The sequence below is a fragment of the Neofelis nebulosa genome, chromosome 12 (assembly GCF_028018385.1).
Source record: "Neofelis nebulosa isolate mNeoNeb1 chromosome 12, mNeoNeb1.pri, whole genome shotgun sequence".
Classification (NCBI taxonomy): Eukaryota; Metazoa; Chordata; class Mammalia; order Carnivora; family Felidae; genus Neofelis; species Neofelis nebulosa.
In genome coordinates, this window is record NC_080793.1 from 11,915,028 (window position 1) to 11,936,131 (window position 21,104).

A 21,104-nucleotide genomic window follows, 5' to 3' on the forward strand; every position below is an offset into this window, starting at 1 on the left:
GTGAACAGTGGTGGCCTAGCACTGGATAGCCATATTCAAGCAGGGCAAGAAGGGCCCCTGGGTGGATAGGGTCAGCCGTAAAAGATAGGTTACATACAAATTAGTAAGTATATTAAGAAAATAGGATCGGTTGTTCACTTCTGTGGAATTTAGTTACAAATATGAAAAGGAAGGAAACTAGAAGGATTCCTATGTTGGATTGGAATTAGACCCATTAGTATGAACCCTATGGCTTTTGATATATGTGGTAGATATAGAAATCAATAAAGATGTGTATATTGTGGATCTCTCTGTGTGTGGTATATTCTCTGGCTCTGACCACTAAGAGGGTCTGGGATTAACAATACCCAAGTAGCAGTGAGCACACCTAGTGTGTAAATTGTGGTTTCTAAATAACATTTTCCACTAAAAGGAGCCAGAACTCTGAAGAAATGTCTAATTCCAGGGCTGGAGCAGGGAAAGTATAAAATGAGCCTGGAATATCTTTTTGTGCCAAAAAGTGCTCAAAGGAAATGCTCAAAACATGATGGGGACATGTCAGAAAGACCAAAAAAGTGAGCTTGAAAGACATAATAGGTTCCCACTGGTCCGATCTGGGACAATTTCAAGCATCAAAACAAATAGCAATAGCAAAGGATTGCAGTCATTGAGTAAAATAGGAAACTGTGTGTCCTTACGTGTGTGTGTATGTAAATAGACAAATTAAAAGTTTGATTAGGAAGGGGATATTTACCTAAAGTATCACTCCACAAAATGCTTGCTAAACACAGAGGGAAAATGAGTACCTTCATAATAGAGACTTCAGATGAATTAATGAAATGATCAAAGTGGAACATCATCAGTCATGGAACAAATTGAAGTCTGAATCAATAGAAAACATCAAACAGTTGAGAGTTATTCCACAGAACGACTGGACTCACTGTCAAGTGCCTATGAATCTAAGAAAGACTCAAACTGTTCCAGACTGATGAAGACCAGAGAATCCTAACAACTAAAGGCAACATGTGATTCTGAATTGGATTATTTTGCTAACCAAGGACATTATGGGCACATTTATAAAACTTGATGAGATCTGAGAATTAGATGGGAATGTTCTATCAATATTAATTTCCTGATTTTGATGATTAATTGTGGTTATACAGGAGAATGTCCTTTGTATATATGGATGATGGGGAATAATGTCAGCAACTCACTTGTACATAGTTCAGGAAATAAAAAGTTGCTGTCTTACAATTACTCTGTAAATTCGAGATTTTTTGCAGGCCAGAAGTAAACGTGTGCATGTGCACACATTCATTTATCTGTGAGAGACTGGAACGATTTATCAGAGTTCGGAATGAAACAGGTTTTTAAAAAATTTTTTTAAAACATTTATTCATTTTTGAGAGACAGAGTGTGAGTCAGGGAGGGGCAGAGAGAGAGCGAGACACAGAATCCGAAGCAGGCTCCAGGTGAGCTGTCAGTACAGAGCCTGACATGGGGCTTGAACTCACGGACCGCGAGATAATGACCTGAGCCAAAGTCAGACGCTTAACCGACTGAGCCACCCAGGTGCCCCTGAAACAGGTTTTTGATCTGGACTCATCCTCTTTTCCCTCTCCTTTAAGTTTATTCCAAAGACTGCCATAGAGCAGCGGAGAGGCCTCTGGGCTTGAACACAGAAAACTTGCATGCGGCTCCTGGCTGTGCAACTTACTAACTGGCTGACTTGAGCCAAGTTGTTGCACCCTCCGGAGCCTCAGTTTTCAATCTGTGAAGTGGGGTAGTTGTGAGGATCAAACAGGTAACAAATGGATACAACTGCAAGCTTAATACTATTCTGTCAGCACAGAGAATTCCACAGAGTGGGAGAAATGGCTTTTGCATAATTCTATAAGCAGTGTTCTTTTGAGCATTTTAAAAGTGAATCTGTTCTCAATCGAATAATTTGTACTGCTTTGTATTTCATTCTGTGGCTCAATTTCACTAATTAAAATGCACAGCCACCATACTATATTGCATGCTGTTGTATGTAGTTCATTTTAACTTTCCATAATTGGATGCTGCTGTGTACATCTAGCGAGCACTCAATAAAATTAATTGAGGGTAATGATGATGAAGACAAGATCTATAGTGTCGTCGTTGTTTCTCCCAACCACCCCCGCCCTGTAAGCTGGGATTGTTTGCATTTAAAAGTTGTTGCTATGGAGTTGAGAGGGTAGGTTTGCTGAGAGCTTATGGTATATGATCCATAAAAGGCGGTCATGGTAGGTGTCTTACTCAGTAGAAAATGTCAAACTTGGTGTAGGAGGATCTGTTTGGCTCTTCTATTGAGCCATAAAGCAGTGTCTTTTGTCCAACCTACTTGAATATCAAGGCTGTTTCTATGCTGCGGCCACTACCTCCCCAGCCCCCTCTGTCAGGAGGGCCTCCAGCTCACTGTGTGCCCAGACCTCCCTGCTGGCCTCTGACTGAGGGCCCAGCCTTGCTTTTGTTACTTAGGCTTTTTATTTCTTTCAGGAAAATCAGTGGAATGAGCTTCTTGAAACTCTGCACAAACTTCCCATTCCTGACCCAGGAGTGTCTGTTCATCTCAGCGTGGTAAGTGGGGGCAGAAAATGAACGATCGCCGAGAAACCATTTCATCATTAACAGTAAGATGGAGTTAGCCGAACAGGATCGTCTTTTGTTGTCTGCACCTTCCCCAGCCCTGCCTCTGAAGCCTCTGGACTCAAGACAGGCCAGAGAGTTAAAATTCTTCCCTTTCTTTGGGATTCCATGAGGAATGGGTCCCAAGTGTCCCCAGGGCTCCCCTCTTCCTGGTTGGCATCCCATCACTAGCATCTCCTGGATGGCAGGTGCTGGGCTTGGGATGTGATGGCTGGCCCCTTCCTGCCTCCTCAGCCCCCTGCCTCATGCTTTCCTTCCCTTCTCATCATTGCTGTGCATGCCCCTTTGCTGAAGCCCATGCTGTCGCCCCTGAGCCCTCAACACTGCCTCTCTTCTCCTAACTAAGGTAACCCACATTTATCCTTCAGAACTCACCTTGGATTTTATTTATAGAGAAATCCTCCCCTTGCCTCCCTTCTCTCCGCAAGGCTTAGACGAGGTTTTCTTCTTTGCCCTGAGCATCTTGTACGCTTTGCAGTGTTTAGTCACACCACATCTGTTCTCTGGTCTCGGCCACTAGCCCCTCAAGGACAGGAATGGAGGGAGCCTAGCATGCATGGTTCCTGGCCCACAGGAATGATTGTTTCTTTGAACTCTTTTAAGTACACGCTACGTGATGTGTGGTGCGCTCAGCTGAAAACCCTCCACACTGGGAAGTTTCAGTCTAGCTGTAGTTTTGCTGGTGACCTCGGTGATCTTAAAACCTTTAGCCTGTGGGTCCCAAGCTCCTCATCGATCGGATAAGATGTCAGAAGAGGTGTAGGGGATCTTTTTCATATTTCAGTTACTGGAGTTCTCTGATTCTCCAGGTCAAACCTTTGCCACCACCTTCATCAGAATTCTCAGATGGACACCCATTGGCCAGCTATTGACTGATTACCCAGGGGCTATTTTCCCTATGTTGTGGGATCTGAATGTTTAAAAAGTTGTGTTGGATGTGTGATGTGACATCTGCCACCCCGCTGATCACAGGATCCAGCTGATTTTGCCCATCCCCTTCCTCCCTCACCTCTCCATGTGTGTCCCTCCCAAAGCTGTGCCTTCGGTCGAAGAGCACGACCTTCCCCTGATAGAGGAGGATCGTTCTTTAGTCCAGGGCATAGGAGTAGCTGTGCTCTCCTGCTAGAATCTCCAAACAAGCTCTCAAGGTCCATTTGTAGGAGAACATAGGGTAGTCAAGCTTCCAAGGCTCTAGGTGCATCCAAATGAGGTGTTGCATGTGGCAGTCTGCCTTTCTTTAGACAGAAAGATAGATAGATAGATAGATAGACAGACAGACAGACTGACTGACCGACCGGTCTGGTAGATAAGAAGCTTTATTTTTGAAATAATAGAAAGTTTTGTTGTTCAGCTTCACTAGGACCAGGTGCAGCACTGGTATTCAGTGGTTAGTGTATTTGCCCTCATAAAGAAAACATATCTCACAGGGTTTTTTTAATGATCAAATTGAAAGCAGTATTACTACCAATAACTAATAATAGATCTTCTATTTTGTTAAGTTCTTAATTTCTGCCAAGTATGCATCTCTAATGCTCAAAACAACTCTACAGAACAGATAGTAGCATTCTCGTCTCATAGATGAGGCTTAGAGAGAAAAAGGTACTTGCTCACCCAAGGCTGTGTGGTTAATAAGTGAGAAGACTGGGGTTTTCAAACCCAGGGCTAACTTCCAAGCCCATGTTCTTTCCACTAGGCCATGAGTGTTGAAAGAAAGGGAGCAAAGAAGAAACTGGTCTGATAGAGGTTTTTGTTCATTCTAATAGAAGAGAGGAAGGAAAGGAACCTTGTTAGAGAAATTCTTGAAGGGAAGACTGCACGGAAAAGATGATGAAGAAATGAGCTTTAAACCTGTTCGGGTCATTGCCAGATAGCTAAGCAACCTTGCCTTTGTCCCTGTCCCTTTTCCTCAAGCAGCTTGATCTCTCCGCTTCAGTCTGTAATGACATCCGACAGGTAGCTGTGGAGTAGCCTGGCTGGGTCACCAGCTGCTGGGGAGGAAGGGCCACTCCTTCCCCTGAGTGGCTGCCAGACCTCAAGGACAAGCCATCCCAGGGGCAGGAGAAACTGTTGGGGGGAGGAGGTGCAGCTGTTTCGTGCCAGTGGTTCCTAGGAATGTTTCTGACCTCCTCTGGTTGCTGCATTTCATGGGTGATGGAGCAAGACAGAATCTCAAAGGACAGCCTGGGGACTACTTGGTTTTGGAATTGCGTTGCCTCACTATTTACAATCCATTGCATCTGTAAAGGCAGATATTTGTTTCTTTCCTATTCGGGAGGAATTCTCTCCATGTTGCATTTCGGATTTTGAAGGGCTAGTCACATTCAGCTTATAAAACCTGAAATGTGGGAAAATGGCAATCCTGGACTTTGTGTCTTTGGCCAGAAGAGACTACTTCCGTTTGTCTGGTAGAGGCAATTGAGAGAAAATACAAATGCAAATTAGCAGTCGAGAAGTAATAATTTTCTATTAAAATATAATGTATGGAATGCTAGGCATTCCACGTGTATAACATTTATTCTTCAGAACAGTTTTGAAGGAGACCTCAGGTTTCCCATTTACAGGTTCGAAAACTGAAGTTCTGAGCTATCAAGCAAAGTTGACTAAGTTCACGTAACTATTAAATGGTGACTCTGTGGTCCTTGTTCCTTCTCCCTTGCTGTGCCAGCCACTATTTTGTCACTCCATCACCATGTGGACATCCATTACTGAACATTTCCTGGGACTCCCCCTAGCCGTTTGTGATAGAAGTTGGTATCTCATAGCATCAAATTTAACCTTGTATTTTACAACTCATTGTTAAATTGAATCAGATGTTAACTAGTGTTTTTTTAAATGTTTATTTATTTATTTTTGAGAGAGAGAGAGAGAGATTGTGAGCAGGGGAAGGGCAGAGAGAGAGGGAGAGAGAGAATCCTAAGAGCCTGACAGAGTTCGAGAGGCTCGAACTCACAAATGTGGGATCATGACTGAGCCAAGATCAAGAGTTGGACAGTTAACTGAGCCGCCCAGGTGCCCCAATTGTTAACTAGTTTTCATGCTGCATAGTCTCTATTATAAGACTTCATAGGTGGTATTTTGGCGCAGACATGCAGCTTTTGGAATGATGCTTTGCAGAGAGGGTTTTTTTTTTTTAAGTGGTCTTTTCATAATTTTTGTTTCTGCCTTTTAGTTTACTTTTAATTCAAGAGGCTTTAGCTATAATTTGTTCATGAAAAGTGTAGGTATAGCAGTCTGTTACAGTGGGAAGAGAATAGCTCTCGTTCTCTGGACCTGGTTTCAGTTCCTGGTTCTGTTACCTGCTAGCTGTGTGCCCTTAGCCTTAATTTACCCATTTATAATATGGAGATAATATCGTCTTAAAATTTGTTATGGAAATTAGAGATAGCATTTATACAACTCCCTGACATAAAGCCTTCCGTGTAGCGGTATCCAACGGTCAGTATCTGTTGAATATCAGGCAAGTCGCTTATACTATTATTGTTGTTGTGGTCATTATTGCAGTTGTCACCCAGCCTTTCATTTCAGGAAGTCTATACGACCCATTCTTCTTGAGACCTACTTATTTTGCAATTATCCAAGAATGGAGGGGAGGGACTTCCTGAAATGTCACTTGGGGGTCCAGGTTTGAACTTTGGCCGTGGCTAAGCTGACCTTCTCTGCTGCGACCTTTCCTGCCCTCTGCACAATCCCATTTTTAATTGGCTAGCACCAGCCTCTCCCGTCCTGCTTGCCATTGTCCTCCTTGTCTTTAGTAGCACAGAAGAGGTGTCATCAGTTCAGCCTGTTGTCATTTAACTCAGGGACATATGCTCGTTACATACATGGGGATGCCTCCTTGAAAGTTCTTTGAACAGGTCAGGCTTTCAGCTCCATTGAGTCTCCCACTCCCTTCGCTGGAGATTACACTGGAAGTCAGGAGGCTTATTTGCAGAGCCTGCATAGGGGACAGAATTCTCCACTGTTAGCCATCTGTAGTGATCTCAGTGCAGCAGACCTTCAGTTAGAGCTGTCCTTAACGTCACTTGGGCCTTCGGGGCAGATTTTGCCCGCAGCTTGTATATGGATATAACCTCAGATGCTAAAATGACATGGCAGGTTTGGTTGGTAAGACCATTGCTGAGTGAACCTAGTGATACTTGGTCCCTTGAGTCCACTTGCCTCATTGAACAATAAATTATGAAGCCTGCAGCTTTCATGTGTTCAGAAATGTGCAAACATTGTAGGGGAATTTAGCCTTCAACCTCGTTGAGCTGTTCATTTATATCTCCTAAAGATGTTCATCTCTCATAGAAAAGAATTCCGTCTACCAAACTGATGATTTAACATGTCTGGCTGTAATCCAACATTATCCAAAGAAAATATTCTGTGGTTGTTTCCTATGAGTGAAACTTTCCTCAATTGAGTAAGGAACTATCTTCAGATCCCTTACTGGATTTCTGAGTAATGTGCTTGTGGCATATGTTTACAAAAATAAATAGCATTTGCTTTTCTTTTCCAGCATTCTTATTTTACTGTGCCTGATACCAGAGAACTTCCCAGCATACCTGAAAATGTGAGTACTTGGGGAGAAAAGTTAAGTTTTTCGTCTTGTTTTTTACTTTATTTTATTTTTGTTAATGTTTATTTAATTTTGAGAGAAGGAGAGACAGAGCACAAGTAGGTGAAGGGCAGAGAGAGAGGGAGACGCAGAATCCAAAGCAGACTCCAGGCTCTGAGCTGTCAGCACAGAGCCTGACACAGGGCTCGAACTCACAAACCATGAGATTACGACCTGAGCCAAAGTTGGACCCTTAACGGACTGAGCCACCCAGGCGCCCCTACTTAGTTTTAAAATAAAGTAAAAGGATACATTTTCCCATTATAAAAATAATGCATTACAAAAGCAAAGGCAAATAGAGAATATTTGAAAGGAAGAGAAAGTGTAAAGACAAGGAGGGATCATTACTCATACTTCTCAAAGGTAATCCCCTATTAACATGTTGATGTCTCATTCTATTCTTTTGGGAATGTATGTTTCACATAGTTAAAATCACCTATCGAATAAACGTTTGTCTATCTTATTCATAAAAATCATATTTGGTGGTTGCGTAGTATTTCATTTGCTATGTGGTTTACTTAGCTCTTCCCTTAGTGTTGTATATTTAGATGGTTTTTAGTTTTTCTCTTATAAAGAAAATGCTTCTATATGAAGAACTTACCTGTAAAGATTTTTTTATTCAGGTAGGTCTACTCAAGTACAATTATACTATGGTTCTATATTCGCTTTAAGAGAGTAAAAGAAAATATTTGTGGGTATGAGTGTGAGGCCCCTCCAGTCCCACCTCTTAAAGAGTTTGGAGCAATGAACTTGAGTCTGAGGGAGCAGCGGTTAATGTTTGCCCTCTGAACAAGATGAATTATGTATCTAGCCTTAAGACATATTTCCAAAATGTTTTACTTAGATTATAAATAGTACTGTGTAGGGGCACCTGGGTGCCTCAGTCGTTTGGGTGTCTGACTCTTAATTTTGGCTTAGGTTGTGGTCTCATGGTTCATGGGATCGAGCCCTGCATCAGGTTCCACATTGGAACCTGCCTGGAATTCATTCATTCATTCATTCATTCATTCTCTCTCTCTCTCTCAAAATAAACAAACAAACAAACATTTAAAAATAAGTAAATAATACTATGTTGAATTAAATATAGATTCACCACCATGTAGGCACTTGATTACTTTTTTAAAATTGTATCAAAATGTATATAATATCTAATTTACCATTTTAACCATATTTGTGTATACATTTCATTAGTGTATATATATTCACATCGTTGTGCAGTCATCATCAGCATTCATCTCCAGGACTTTTTCATCTTTCCCAACTGAAACTGTGTACCCATTAAAAATCAACTCCCCATTTACCCTCTCCTCTCATCCCCTGGCAACCACTATTTTTTCTTTCTCTCTCTCTATGAATTTGATTAGGTATCTCCTTTAAGTAGAACCATAGAATATTTGTCCTTTTGTGTTTTACTTATTTCATTTAGCATCACGCCTTTGTGGTTCATCCATGTTGTAGCATATATCAGAACTTTCTTCTTTAAGACTAATATTCCACTGTAGGCATAACAGCCCTCTCCATTTTGTTTATCCATTGATGGACACTTGAGTTGTTTCTACATTTTGGCCATTGTGAATAATGCTGCTGTGAACATTGGTGTACAAACATCTAGATGTTCAAGTCCCTGCTTTTCATTCTTTTGGGTGTATATTTGATTATTAAAGTACTGGAATAAGTGGTATATTTCTTTATAACTACTACAGATGCACAGAAAGGAAATTCTTTTAAATGTTGTCTGTAAAACAGATAAATTATAAGTGTCAAGTAACCATGCTTTATTAATGAAGTTATTAGACTATAGAATTGTCCTTAGGTAAACATCTTAGTCAGTTGGGACTATCAAATATATCCATAAAATTTATTATCTATATGATCAGGCTCTGGTGTAAAACACTGTTTTCTTTTTGTTTGACATTAAGTAGTAAAAAGTTTGGACTGTCATTCCCATTTCAGCAACAATAGCTAATATTACTGGGTACTACTGCTTGTCAAATGATGTATTCAGTGATTACCTGCATTTTTTCATTTACCACTCTTAACAAGCTTAGTTGCTAACTATCATAATTATTATTTTATATATGGAAACAGAGACCCTGAGAATTTAAGTAACATGTTCAAGATTCTACAGCAAAGAAGCAGTAGGATTAGAGTTCAAACAATGGTCTTTCTTATTCTAGAGATGAGCCTTCATATGCTATGCTACACTTCGAGCCCACAATTTTACCTTTCATCTCTCAAAAAATTCCATGGAAATGACAAAAGAACTATAAAATATAGTTCCAGAGGGAGCTGCCATGCACCAGAAAATTTCAGGAATTTCCACAACATAAAGGAGATGATTATGGATACTTAGCAGTCAGTAAGTAGACACTGGAAGAACCCAAAAAAGAACTAGAAAAATCCTGTGGAAGAGAAGAAGCAGGGTCTTACTGTGGACAAATAGCAAAAGGCTGTTTGTCGTGGGATTATTTTCAAATGCTATGAAACATTTATAAAAATTGATTATGTCCCAGATCACACTGAAAACTTTTTTTTTTTTTTTTTTTTCAATGTTTTTTATTTATTTTTGGGACAGAGAGAGACAGAGCATGAACGGGGGAGGGGCAGAGAGAGAGGGAGACACAGAATCGGAAACAGGCTCCAGGCTCCGAGCCATCGGCCCAGAGCCTGACGCGGGGCTCGAACTCACGGACCGCGAGATCGTGACCTGGCTGAAGTCGGACGCTCAACCGACTGCGCCACCCAGGCGCCCCTACACTGAAAACTTTTAAAGAGAGAAACTCAAAGTCTTACAGGCCAGTCTCTTTTATGGCAATGCATAAGACTAGAAATTAATGATAAATAAAAATTTAAAAATAATCATCTACTTGAAATAGTGACTGGGTCAAAGAGTATAAAACATTAAAGTTGTGTATTATTTAGATATTAATGGTAACAACACAAACAACAAAAAGCCAACGGATGCAGCTAAAACTACCCTCAGGGGGAAACTGATAGCTTCTAATGCTTTATTATAAATGAGAAACTTAGAAAGTAATGAATTTGACTTTTAGCTCAAAAAGCTGGAAAATGAATAGCAATAAAAAAGCCAAAGTAGAAAAATGAATTACAGTTTAGGTAAAAAATTTTGTTAAAGTAGAATTGAAAAATAAGACTTTTTAAAAACTGAATTTTTGAAAAGAAAACTAAAGTAAAATTAAAATTATGCAATAAATTTGGAACAGGCAGTAGAAAATTTTCTAGAAAAATATAAGTGATTGAAGTCAACCTAAGAAACAGGAAATATGAATATAGAACCAGAACTTGAAAAGATTAATGAAGCTTTTTTGGCCATCTCTACACCCTGCTGTTACAAATGTGCCAGCTTTAGGTGGTTGTATAGGCATGTTAAGGAACAGATATTATGTAAACTCTTCCAAATCATAGGAAAGGTATGTACGTATATGTATTATACAAAAGCAAAAGAAAAAATCACTTGTAATCCCATATCTCAGAGAAAGTCACGTTCCAAATTTTTCTTTCCTTCCTCTTTACAATAGTACTAGTTTTCACACTATGCAGCCTAGAGCCCCAAGGTTGCTGTAGGACCCTGGATGGCCGGGGGGGTGGGGGGGATAGGTGGCTGGCTGGCCAGAGCACAGGTCACTGCTCCTGCTTTATTCATAGCAAGTTTATTTCTAGCCACTTAAGTTGGGAATTAGATAATACTTTGAGATAAAAGTGTCCTCTTGATTTAAAAAAAAACAAAAACAGTTTTAGAAGCTACGTTTTAAAAAACATAGTGGGGAGGGGTACCTGGGTGGCTTAGTCGGTTAAGCGTCCGACTTTGGCTCAGGTCATGATCTTACAGTTCGTGAGTTCAAGTTCCGTGTTAGGCTCTGGCTGACAGCTCAGGGCCTGGAGCCTGCTTCAATTCTGTGTCTGTCTGTCTGTCTGTCTCTCTCTCTCTCTCTCTCTCTCTCTCAAAAATAAATGTACGTTAAAAAAAAAAATTAAACACAGTGGGGATCATACCAAATATATACCTTTATGTCAACTTTTTTTTTATGACAGTGTATTATGGACATCTACCCTTGTCATTAAAATTTGTTACAGAATATCTTTGTTATAAAAAACACTGAACAAGTAAGAAGTACATATAGAAAATGAATTACCGTTGTCCGTCCCCTACCCCTAGTCCCATTCTCCCTCAAATTTGTATGTCCTTCCAGACCTTTTAGGCCTTTCTCTATGTATGTGCAGTGTCGTATGTGTGAGTACCTGGGTGTGTTGTAGACATTTTTTTAGGACATAAATGTGATACTATTCATATTGTTTTACAACTCACTTTTTTAGTTTAGTGTATTCTAAAACCTGTTTATATTTACTTCATCCTTTTTTAATGATTTTTTTAATTTAACGGCATTACTATTCTTATGAAAATTATGCCTATTAATGCCTTAAAAAATCATATAGTACCACATAATTGTTGATGAAAATTTCAAATTCTCCTTACTTTCCACTTCTTGCAGTATTTCTGTCCGTGTTTTAAACCAATGTGTATATATGGCTACCTCTTAATTTTTCTGTCTCAGAAATCACCTGTTAATTTTCTTATGGAAGTTGAGAGTTTAGGTCTTTTACCATCTCTGAGCCCCTCTCTCCCCAGAAAAAAAACCTTTTTATCACTTGCATGTTTTCCCTCCCCCATTTTTCCTTTATCTTCAGGAAAAATTTTAAATCCATAATGTTTATAAATAAGCATGCGGAAGGAGACATTCGATTATGATTGCGTTTCCTTTCTTGTACTTTTTGTCAATTAAGAGTTTCTGGATTTCACATCTTCCTGTTTATTCCCTTCTGGTGAAACATTCTCCAGTAGTTTCTTCAGAAAGCATTGTGTTGGGGGCAACATTTTGAAACTTTCCATCACTGAGAATGATTATCCTACTCCGGAATGAGTTGGAAGTTTGCCTTCAGAATTTTGAAGATGGAACTGTGTTGACTTCTAGTTTTCCTGTTAAAACTTGGAAGTTGTAAGCCTTTCTGATTCCTGATTTATTTTTTAGGATCCTTTATTTGTCTCTGGTATTCTGAAATTGTACAACGATTTGCTTTGCTCTGGCTCATTTTTATCTGCTGTGCTGGGCACTTGGTGGGTTCATTCAGTCTAGAAACTCATGTCCTTTAGAGCTGGGAAGTGTTGTCACATTATTTCTTTGAAAAAATTGTTCTTTATTTTTCTCGTTTCTCTGGGGCCTCTATGGTAGGATGTTCAGCTTTTGTGTTGATCCTCTAATTTTCTTTTCTGGTTTCTGTCATTCCCTTTTAGTTTTCCTTTTTCCAATGAATCTTTCCTCCCTGATGAATTTCTTCTGCTGTCATTGTTGATATCATGAAGAATTGATTACAAAGTTTCAAGTTCAATGCTTGGTCTAAGAGAGATACGGCTTTTGATGGTCCTTTTCTTTCCCTTCTTATTGAAGAGTCTTTTGGTTCTGTTCAATAACTTGTTGTTTAATGGCATCTTGTTTTAGGAGTGCAATTTTTTTTTTTCTCGTCTCTTTGAGCCTATTGTGTATAGATTTAAAAAATTGTTCTTCTTGCATGTTTTTTTCTTCAATGTCTTCTCTCTTCTGTTTCGTTCTGTATCTTTGATTGTAGAGGCTTTCTTCAAGTGGCTGTCCAGCCCTGTTTAGACTGAGGCACTAAAAAGCTAAGTGGAAGGTCTGTGTTCATGAATGGGGCTTGTTACCTGGGGCCTTTATTGTAGATGATGGATCAGAGGTCTGGTTACTTAGGGGGTCTACGGGGGAGCTCTTAAATGTCAGTATCAGAATCTTTTCTTTAGATCTAGTAAGTTTTGTTTGTGTCTGTGAGCATAAGCTTCACCTACCAGCATTCTGGAAGCTGAGGAGGGTGGTGAGTTATGGGATATCAATATTTAGGATGTGTTCTTTAAGTCCCCCTCCCATTTTTTATTTAATGCTTTATCCTCTGTCCTTAACTATACCTGGTGTCCCCAAGATTTTCTGGTTCAGTGCCTCCAGAAAGGTTCAGTGCCTTTCTGCTGGAGGGGTGTCAGAGTGAGCCTCTTGAGAGAGAAGAATCTTATTTTCACTGGCACCCTTTTTCCAGCCTTCAGAGGTTCTGGGTGTCCCTGATTCCTGAGCCTTTTTGGAGTTCTGTGGCCTGAATTGGGCTTGAGCTTGCGCCCTGTCCCTCTGTCCCAGCTTTCGTGTTCAGCCCTTTGTCAGCTTCCAAGTCACCCTCCATGAGTTTTTCAACCTCAGTTGGTGCTGTGATTGGTGTTGTGGGCACGTTGGGCCAGATAATTCTTTGTTGTGTGGGATGGTCTTGTGTGTTGTGGGGTGTTAGCAGCATTCCTGAGATCATGTAGTGATATGATGGTAGCACACACCTCTCCAGCTGTGACAGCTGAAATGTCTCCAGACATTGCCACATGTCTCTTGGGATGAATGACCCAGCCTGAGAACTGTTTCTTTAGTAACATCTGCTTTCTGGCTTCTAAAAATTTGACCTCTCTCTTCCAGTAATGTCTTTTCTCTTGTTCTTTGGGGTTTACGTCTTTTAAAATTCTTTCACTGTGACTTTTCCTGGGGGGTTATTGGGGAGGGATTGTATCAGAAAGTAAAGACAAATATGTGTATTTAGTCTGCCGTATTTTACTGGAAGTCCCTCTAGTGTTTTAACTGTACCTCTCCTACTAATAGACGTTTAGATGGTCTCTGATGTCTTGCTATTATAAATAATGTTATAACAATTATTGCCTAGGTGAGGTTCATTATTTTAGTTTTTTTTAATTTTAAGGACTGAGAATTCCTTAAGAACTTAAATTTAAGGTACCTGAAAGTTCTGATAATTTCTTAATTTTCAAAACTGCTATAACTAAGGTTAGAAATAGGTTAGGAGGAAAAACCAAACCTGTCTTCTTCATAGCCTCAGCTCCAATTCCTGTCTGCACTGCCCCCACCATTAAAAAAATTTTTTTTTTTTTGCATTCCCTCTGCTGGTTTTGCCACTAATGAACCAATTCCCTGTGTATGACCCATTGTCCCCTAAATCCTCCTTTGCAAATCGGTAAAAGGCTGGCCTTGTTTGTTTCTAAGCGGGAATAATAAAAACAATCTGCCAGACTCCTAACATACATGGTTCCATTTAAATCCTTACAGCTCCTCTGTGAGAGGTAGACGTGAGCCCCATTTTATATGTAGGGACCCGGGGCTCCCAGACCTGAGGTTACCAGCCCAAGGTCTGTACCTAAGTGGGGTGTAGTGACTGAGGTTGGTAAGGAAACCAAGCATTTTGTTTTCATTACGCCAGCCTGCCTCCCTGCAGTTGGCTTTTGATATTCATGAGGAAAGAGAAAAAAATTATTTTTCATGTCTCAAATATGAAGTGAAGCAGGAACGCTTTTCCTCTAAGGAGAATCTGAACTTTTGTAGGACCAATTTGTGTGATTTTTGACACAGAGTCAGTACTGAGCTCTAGCCATGTTGAAATTTGCATTTTAATCTCTTGGTGATTTTTCAAGGATTAATTTAAAATGACTAAATTGGTGCATTGCAGATTGAAACAAGCAGTAACCACGGGGTTGTTAATATGACATAGTCTGCGGTAGTGGAAGGAACATGAGTTGTGGACACAGCCCGACACTGGGCTCCACCACTTGGGGACCTTGGACTACTTACATATATTCTCGGAGCCTCAGTGTCCTTATGTAATTAAAAAAAAAAAAAATGGGAGGAACAAATGAAGCATTGAATGTAAAGTTCCAAGTTCAATGCTTGGTGCAAGAGAGATACAGCTTTTGATGGTCCTTTTCTTTCCCTTCTCTTTGCTTTCCTACAATCCTAGTCTTAACCTCTTTTGAGGTCTGTGTTGTGGCTACAGGCTAGGGCACATTACTTCTGGGGGCTTGTCTTTCTCTGGGTTTTTGCTAACATTCTGGGTTGTGAAGATCATTTGCTTTCATGGAGTGTGTGTCTGACCACACAAGTGTCTTAGCAGATTCCACTGACACCGTGATTTTTGAAGCTTAGAAATGGTGCCAGGAATGAAGTCCAGGACTCCAGTGCCTACCACATGGGGGGTTCTGTAAACATTTATTGACTATCTCCTCTAAGGGGCATACTGAACTTAAGAGAATAAGCAAAGAAAAGGATGGAAGGACTTTGGCACATAGAACTTAATTCTGCCGCCAGAGAATCCTGTTGCTCTGGACAGCTTCAGAGAACGGTTAATGTAAGAAAGAGATAACACCCACCATGGATCAGTTCAGGCAGTATTTGTTATGTCATGGGATCTTCACAGCAGCTTGTGGTGTGGTTGCTCTCCCTGCTCTGAAGAAGAAATGAAGCCCAGAGACCTGAAGTAACTTGCCCCTAGTCAGCCGGCCAATAAATGCTAAAACCGGGCATCACACGCAGGTCAATCTGATCCCAGCGCTGAGATGCTGCTGAGCCCTGGGCCTTAGGCTCCATGGCTTCCTACGCCCTTCTAAGAAATTGCTCATCGGCAGTTTCAGTTCTGTCATTAATTTTGTGAACACGTTTAATGTCATTTCTCCTTCCAGAATGAGAGGGATTAGTATTTTTTCGTCGCTGCATCTCTGTAATTAGCACTTTACCTAGAACATAGTAGATTGTCAATATATATTTATAGAATGACTGAATGGTTGGCTGGCTGACTGAGTGAATGAGTGAGCAATGCAGCCACCCCGCGGAAAGGGGAAAATAACAATTCTTCTCACTTGGCTTTTGGGTCAGTGTGTCTGCAAGACATTAATGAAAAGCAAACATAGAAAATTCTTTCCACTTTTAGATCGCCGTTGAAGTTAATTCTCATTAATCCTGCAATTTCTGCGTCGAAATATTTTCTTCCTTTTCACTGAAAAAGCATCACTAGGTAATTGTTCACCAGGGTTTTTCTCCATCAAGATAACACATGTAGGAGTGAATTTTATACAGGCAATAGTCAAATGAGCATAAATCTTTATAAATTTTAAACAATTGACCTGCACTAAAAAGAAATCCCAGATCAGGAACAATAATATTAGGTATGGGTAGTAATAATAACATTGTAAACTGGCTGTATAAGGGACTTTTTTTTTTTTTTTAAGCACCCAGGTTTTGAAGTTTACTTTTGATTAATGGATAATCATATAGACCTTCATTTGGGATATTAAACAAACCTGTCTTAATTATCTGGTCAGTGTCATACCAAGTGGTTAATGATGCAGGAAAAGCATTTAGAATGGACAGTTACATATAACATTGCCCAGGCTCCACTTTGTCAAAAGATGTACCATGATATAGAAAAGATTTATGAACTCATCGTGACTTTGAAAAATAAACAAAGTTGAGGTGGTACTAGAAGGCCTATTATCAAGTACTGAGATTGTAGAGAATTCCATTGTTGCTCTTAAGGGTTGTCAGGTAATTGTTTATTCTAATGGTTTTTCCATTCACATAGGAGGGATAAAAGTTGACCTCTGGGTAAAACCCTGCCTTCTTTCCTATAATATACTTCTCTGATGTGATTGCTTAAGTGAGTTTGTGGAATTCTTAGACAGATTATTTTAGAATGCAAATTTATAATTCCCTTTTAAGAATCCCACACAACTAAAGTAACCTAAATTCTTTAAAAAAAAAAAAATCAATTGAGGATTCTAAAGGTTTACGTTATGGTAAAATAATCTGAGCAAGAGTTATTTCAGGAAATAAGACCCATTGGCAAAACCAAGCCTCTTGCCTTAGAAGCCTCCTCCAGACACAGTACAGTAAGTCTTTATCATGTGTACTGTGTATGAAGCTGAAAGTCACAAAGACTAATAAAATGACAGACCGTGGGGCGGATTAGCATCTGTTTCGAAGGCTCCAAGGAGTACCCAGCTTAGAGTCGGTTCTTTGGTTTGGGGATTATCTCATTTCCCCAAGGTATTGAACCTAAGACGCTTTTTCTCTAAGCCCCACTATATCCCCTCCCATCCTTGGCCCATCCCCCCAAACCCCCACCTGCTTCCTAACCCCGGGCGTGGATCACAGTGAGCCTGAAGTCCCCAGCCACCTGGATCGGCACAGGAGCCAGCAGGGATGGCTAGAAGTAAGCAGCTATTATGGGGCTTCTCCTGGGGGAAATGAGGTTTGTCAGGTGCCTTCCCCTCCTCTTTGTCTGGATTTAGAGCCACAGAGGGTTAGAGCTGGAAGGGACCTTTACTGTCATTTCTTTGTAGAGATGAGAAACGGGAGCCTGGAGAGGCTAAGGAGCTTGTGCAGCACACACCTTTTCCGAAACTCAACTTCAAGGCTGTTTTGACCCTGTTGACTAGAAACCTTCCTTGGACCTGAGCCCTTCCCAGCCCAAGTAGTGGTCAGCTTCATATCCCTGCTACCCAGCCCTACAGAGTAAGCCCATAATACATGCTAGGCAGATAGGAGAATGCTCACAAGGCACATCATTGATATGTAACTGAAATAATGCTTGAGCTCTATGAATGGAAACAGAATGTCCTTAAACCTAAAAACGTACTGGCACTGAGAAAACTGAACCCTTCTGAGTCTGGACACTGGAAATAGTCCCTCTAAGCAAGATTTTCCTTCCCAGTAGGTGAGTCACACAGAGAATTCATTGTCAGGGAATAAAGGGAATGGTGATTTAGACTTAGCCTTGGTGGCATTATAATCCAGGACACTAGGCCCAAGACCAGATGAGTGGCAACACCTTGCTTGACAGGATTGATGGTTCTTTAGAAGGAGGACTGATCCCACATTAAATGAGTGGACTCTCCCTCTAAAAAAACCGGGGAAGTGGACAAGTGTGGTACTCCGTAACCTGGAAGTCCTGGGCGTTGTCTGAGCTTTTTCCTCCCCTCTCCACTTCTCAGGTCTAATTCATTATCAAGTCCTGTGATTCCACTTTACAGAGATCTGTCGCATCCATATCCAAAGCTTTCATCTCAATAGTTTTTTTTGCTGTAATCATTCATTCCGGGAATATGGCGCCAGCCTGTTAACTGTGCTGCCTCCTGTTTGCCCTCTCCTGTGTGTCCTCCATAGGACCTCCAGGAAGATCTTTCCAAAACACATATGTGATTATATCATGATCCTTCGGCAACTCCCTCTGACCCACAAGGGAAGTCTAGGCTCTCACAGAACCTGCACCCAGTTCCCCTGCTCCAGCATGTCCCCTGCTCTAAACCCTGCTCTTCATTTTACTGAACTGCTAAGAGCTCTTCTCTCCTCCTTGCCTCTGTCTCTGCCTGGAATACGCTTCTTCCTGTGTCCACTGAGTGAACCGTTGGTGGGAGGCCCAGACCTAATATCTTCTCCTCTGTCAAGACTTCCTCCCGTATCGGTCCAGCAAAGTTGAATCTGCCCTTCTCAGGCGGCCCTGGAGTGTGTGCGGCCTGGACCACAGTACTTTGCACACCATACTGATGCCATTGCCATCCCCAGGCTAAATTCCTGGAAAATGGGGATCATCTTTTCTTTAATCTCTGCAGGCCCAGCTCCCAGGTTGGTACTAAACACATAGTAGGAGTTAAATACGTTTGTTGATTGGCTGATTACAGGAGACAGAAATGGGAGGTTGAAGATTTAGTCCCACTGAAGGAAAGTGCTAGGAGAGTGGTATACCTTGTGTGCTTTATAAGTATAAGCTCACAGTATATTCTGGCTGCAGTCTTGAACTAGGACAACTTGCTATGGAAGTCGTCTCTTCTCGTTATTCCCTATACTCTTGTCTTACCCATCAGAGATATATGATTGAGCTGGCTGTGAAATAAACACCTGCTTCTGCATGCAGCCCCTCCCCCATTACCTGATGAACAAACCACCTATTTCTTTACACTTGTAATAAATAGAGCCACACACACCTTAAACAACTCCCAATCCCACCCCCCTGCCATTTTATCTGACTTTGTGAGTTGCTAGTGTCAATTTTGTTTTCCATGAGCCCTTCACCATTGATCACTTCATCCAGCTCAGACCGAGGTTTTCTGACGTCAGTGCTGTGTTCTTCCTAATACACCACCTTGTCTGTCTTCCAGGCTGGTGTGTTCCTCTTAGTGCAGCTAAGGAGGCTTAGTCACTGCTTTCTCTACTTATTGATTCTTTCATCAAACTGCTAGGTGATGGGATATGTCATTATACCCAGAGGGACCTCAGTGAAGTGACAGAAACCTACTTGTGACTGAGTGGTTATAAGATAGAGACCAATCACCATGCCTGCTCAAAGTGGAGGAGCTTGACAAATGAGGAATCTAGGAAGACTTCCAGGGGGAGGTGACATCTCAGCTGGGTCTTGGAAAGTAAATGGGTGTCCTCAAGGAGGAGAAGAGCATTCTAGGAGGAGGAAACAACGGAAGTAAAGACCTGAGGGTAAGAAAAGGCATGGCAGGTTTGAGAAATTGGGGATTGGTGGGGCTTAAGCCACTGGATCCTTTAAGGCACAAGGGAGAAAACCCCTTTCTCCAAGGGGTGTTCTTCGGAGATGAAGCATGGTGGAAACTGTAAGTGTTCCCTGCAGCTGCTCCCAAGGCCTGCTGTGCCCCACAGGTGCTCCCATGGCCTGCTCTGCCCCACAGGTGCTCCCAAGGCTGAGTGAAGTTCCCGGGGCTGTCGCCACTCCCACCCACTCCCACCCGCCTGGGCGGGTGGCTTCCCAGAAGGAAAGAGGCAGGGGAGGAAGCAGATAAGAAAGACAGCTTCTGTTTAGACACAAATATCTTGGTAATCAGCACAGATGGGATGAGAAATACCAAAAAAAGTACATGACAGTTTAGAGAGAATTTGGCTAAATGTTACATATTTTTAACATACCTGTGTAGAGTTTTTGGAACAAGCACCTGAATCCCTCCGAACCCGATTGGGCCTGGGGGTTATGCCTCAACCAAGTGGTGTTTTTATTTCAGAAATGTTTCCTTCCCCATCCACAAAAGTATCCTTATGATTTTTTTTTTTTTCTCCCACCAAAATAAGGTGCAGGATTTGTCTCTGACGCTGTGTCTCCTTATTTGGACGGCAAGCTGTGTAACATATTTCTACCCAGCGTGAAGCTTCTTGGCAGACTCTTGAGGCCACGTTTTGGTGGCTTCAGAGTTATCTTTGGATCTGTCAAAAGTGCTAATGGGCTTTCTGGCCTTCTTTAAGCTCCTCATTTCTATTTTCTTTTTACTTCCATCCTCTCCTAAAAGAAAAATTTATGTAATTCATCAGCAGTTAAGCATTTTACTGAAATGCTCAGCTGAGGGCCTTGTATTTTTGTTTGCGAGAATAGCTCTGCCATGTCACGGTCTTCAGAACAAACCCCACCCTGACATCATCAGCTCAGCACTCCTCAGTCCACCGGGCAAGAGATGCACTTGTTGACTCATTGAGACTGCCTTTCTTGTTTTTGGTTTTCAAGTTTGTTAAGAGGCAAGTCGGCGTGGTGGTTAGAGCAAGGGTTTCAGATCCAGGAGACCTGGTTTTGAAACTGGGCTCTGCCTTTTCTAGCTGGGTGACTTTTGCAGACTACTTACCCCTCCTGAGCCTCAGTTTCTACATCTGTAAAATGGAAATGAAACTGCCTTTTTCAGCGCTGTTGAGAAAGATTAGAGAGAACACAGGTAAAGTACCTGTTGTCCAGCACATAAGGATTACTCAGTAAATTGGATAACGGTTCTTAACAGCAGTGTTTCTCTTTCAGCAGGCATACTTTGATCCTGCTTTGTTCCTGTGCTGTGCTTTCTTTCCTGAATACAACTTTAACCTACAATTTTTAGTGATATAAACAATGAGCACAGGCTTAGAGACAAACTCACCCAAGACTGAATATGTACATAGTGTGTAACCTTGGTCATGTTACTTCATTTTCT

The 21,104-nt window shown here is 41.2% G+C and overlaps 1 protein-coding gene across 23 annotated transcripts in view; it reads left to right on the forward strand.

The window, feature by feature from the left end:
* DENND1A (DENN domain containing 1A) overlaps nt 1-21,104 on the forward strand; it is a 513,465-nt gene that overhangs the window by 247,541 nt on the left and 244,820 nt on the right. For 22 of the 23 annotated variants that reach the window (XR_009251413.1, XM_058694192.1, XM_058694190.1 and 19 more), the window contains 2 exons: nt 2,500-2,580; nt 7,148-7,201. Coding sequence is in view for 21 of the 23 variants with exons in the window: in XM_058694192.1 (XP_058550175.1) it covers nt 2,500-2,580; nt 7,148-7,201 (135 nt within the window). In the remaining 2 variants the exon portion in view is untranslated. Of the gene's footprint in view, nt 1-2,499; nt 2,581-6,939; nt 7,052-7,147; nt 7,202-21,104 lie in introns of those variants that run through there. The other variant, XM_058694196.1, reaches the window with a different exon arrangement.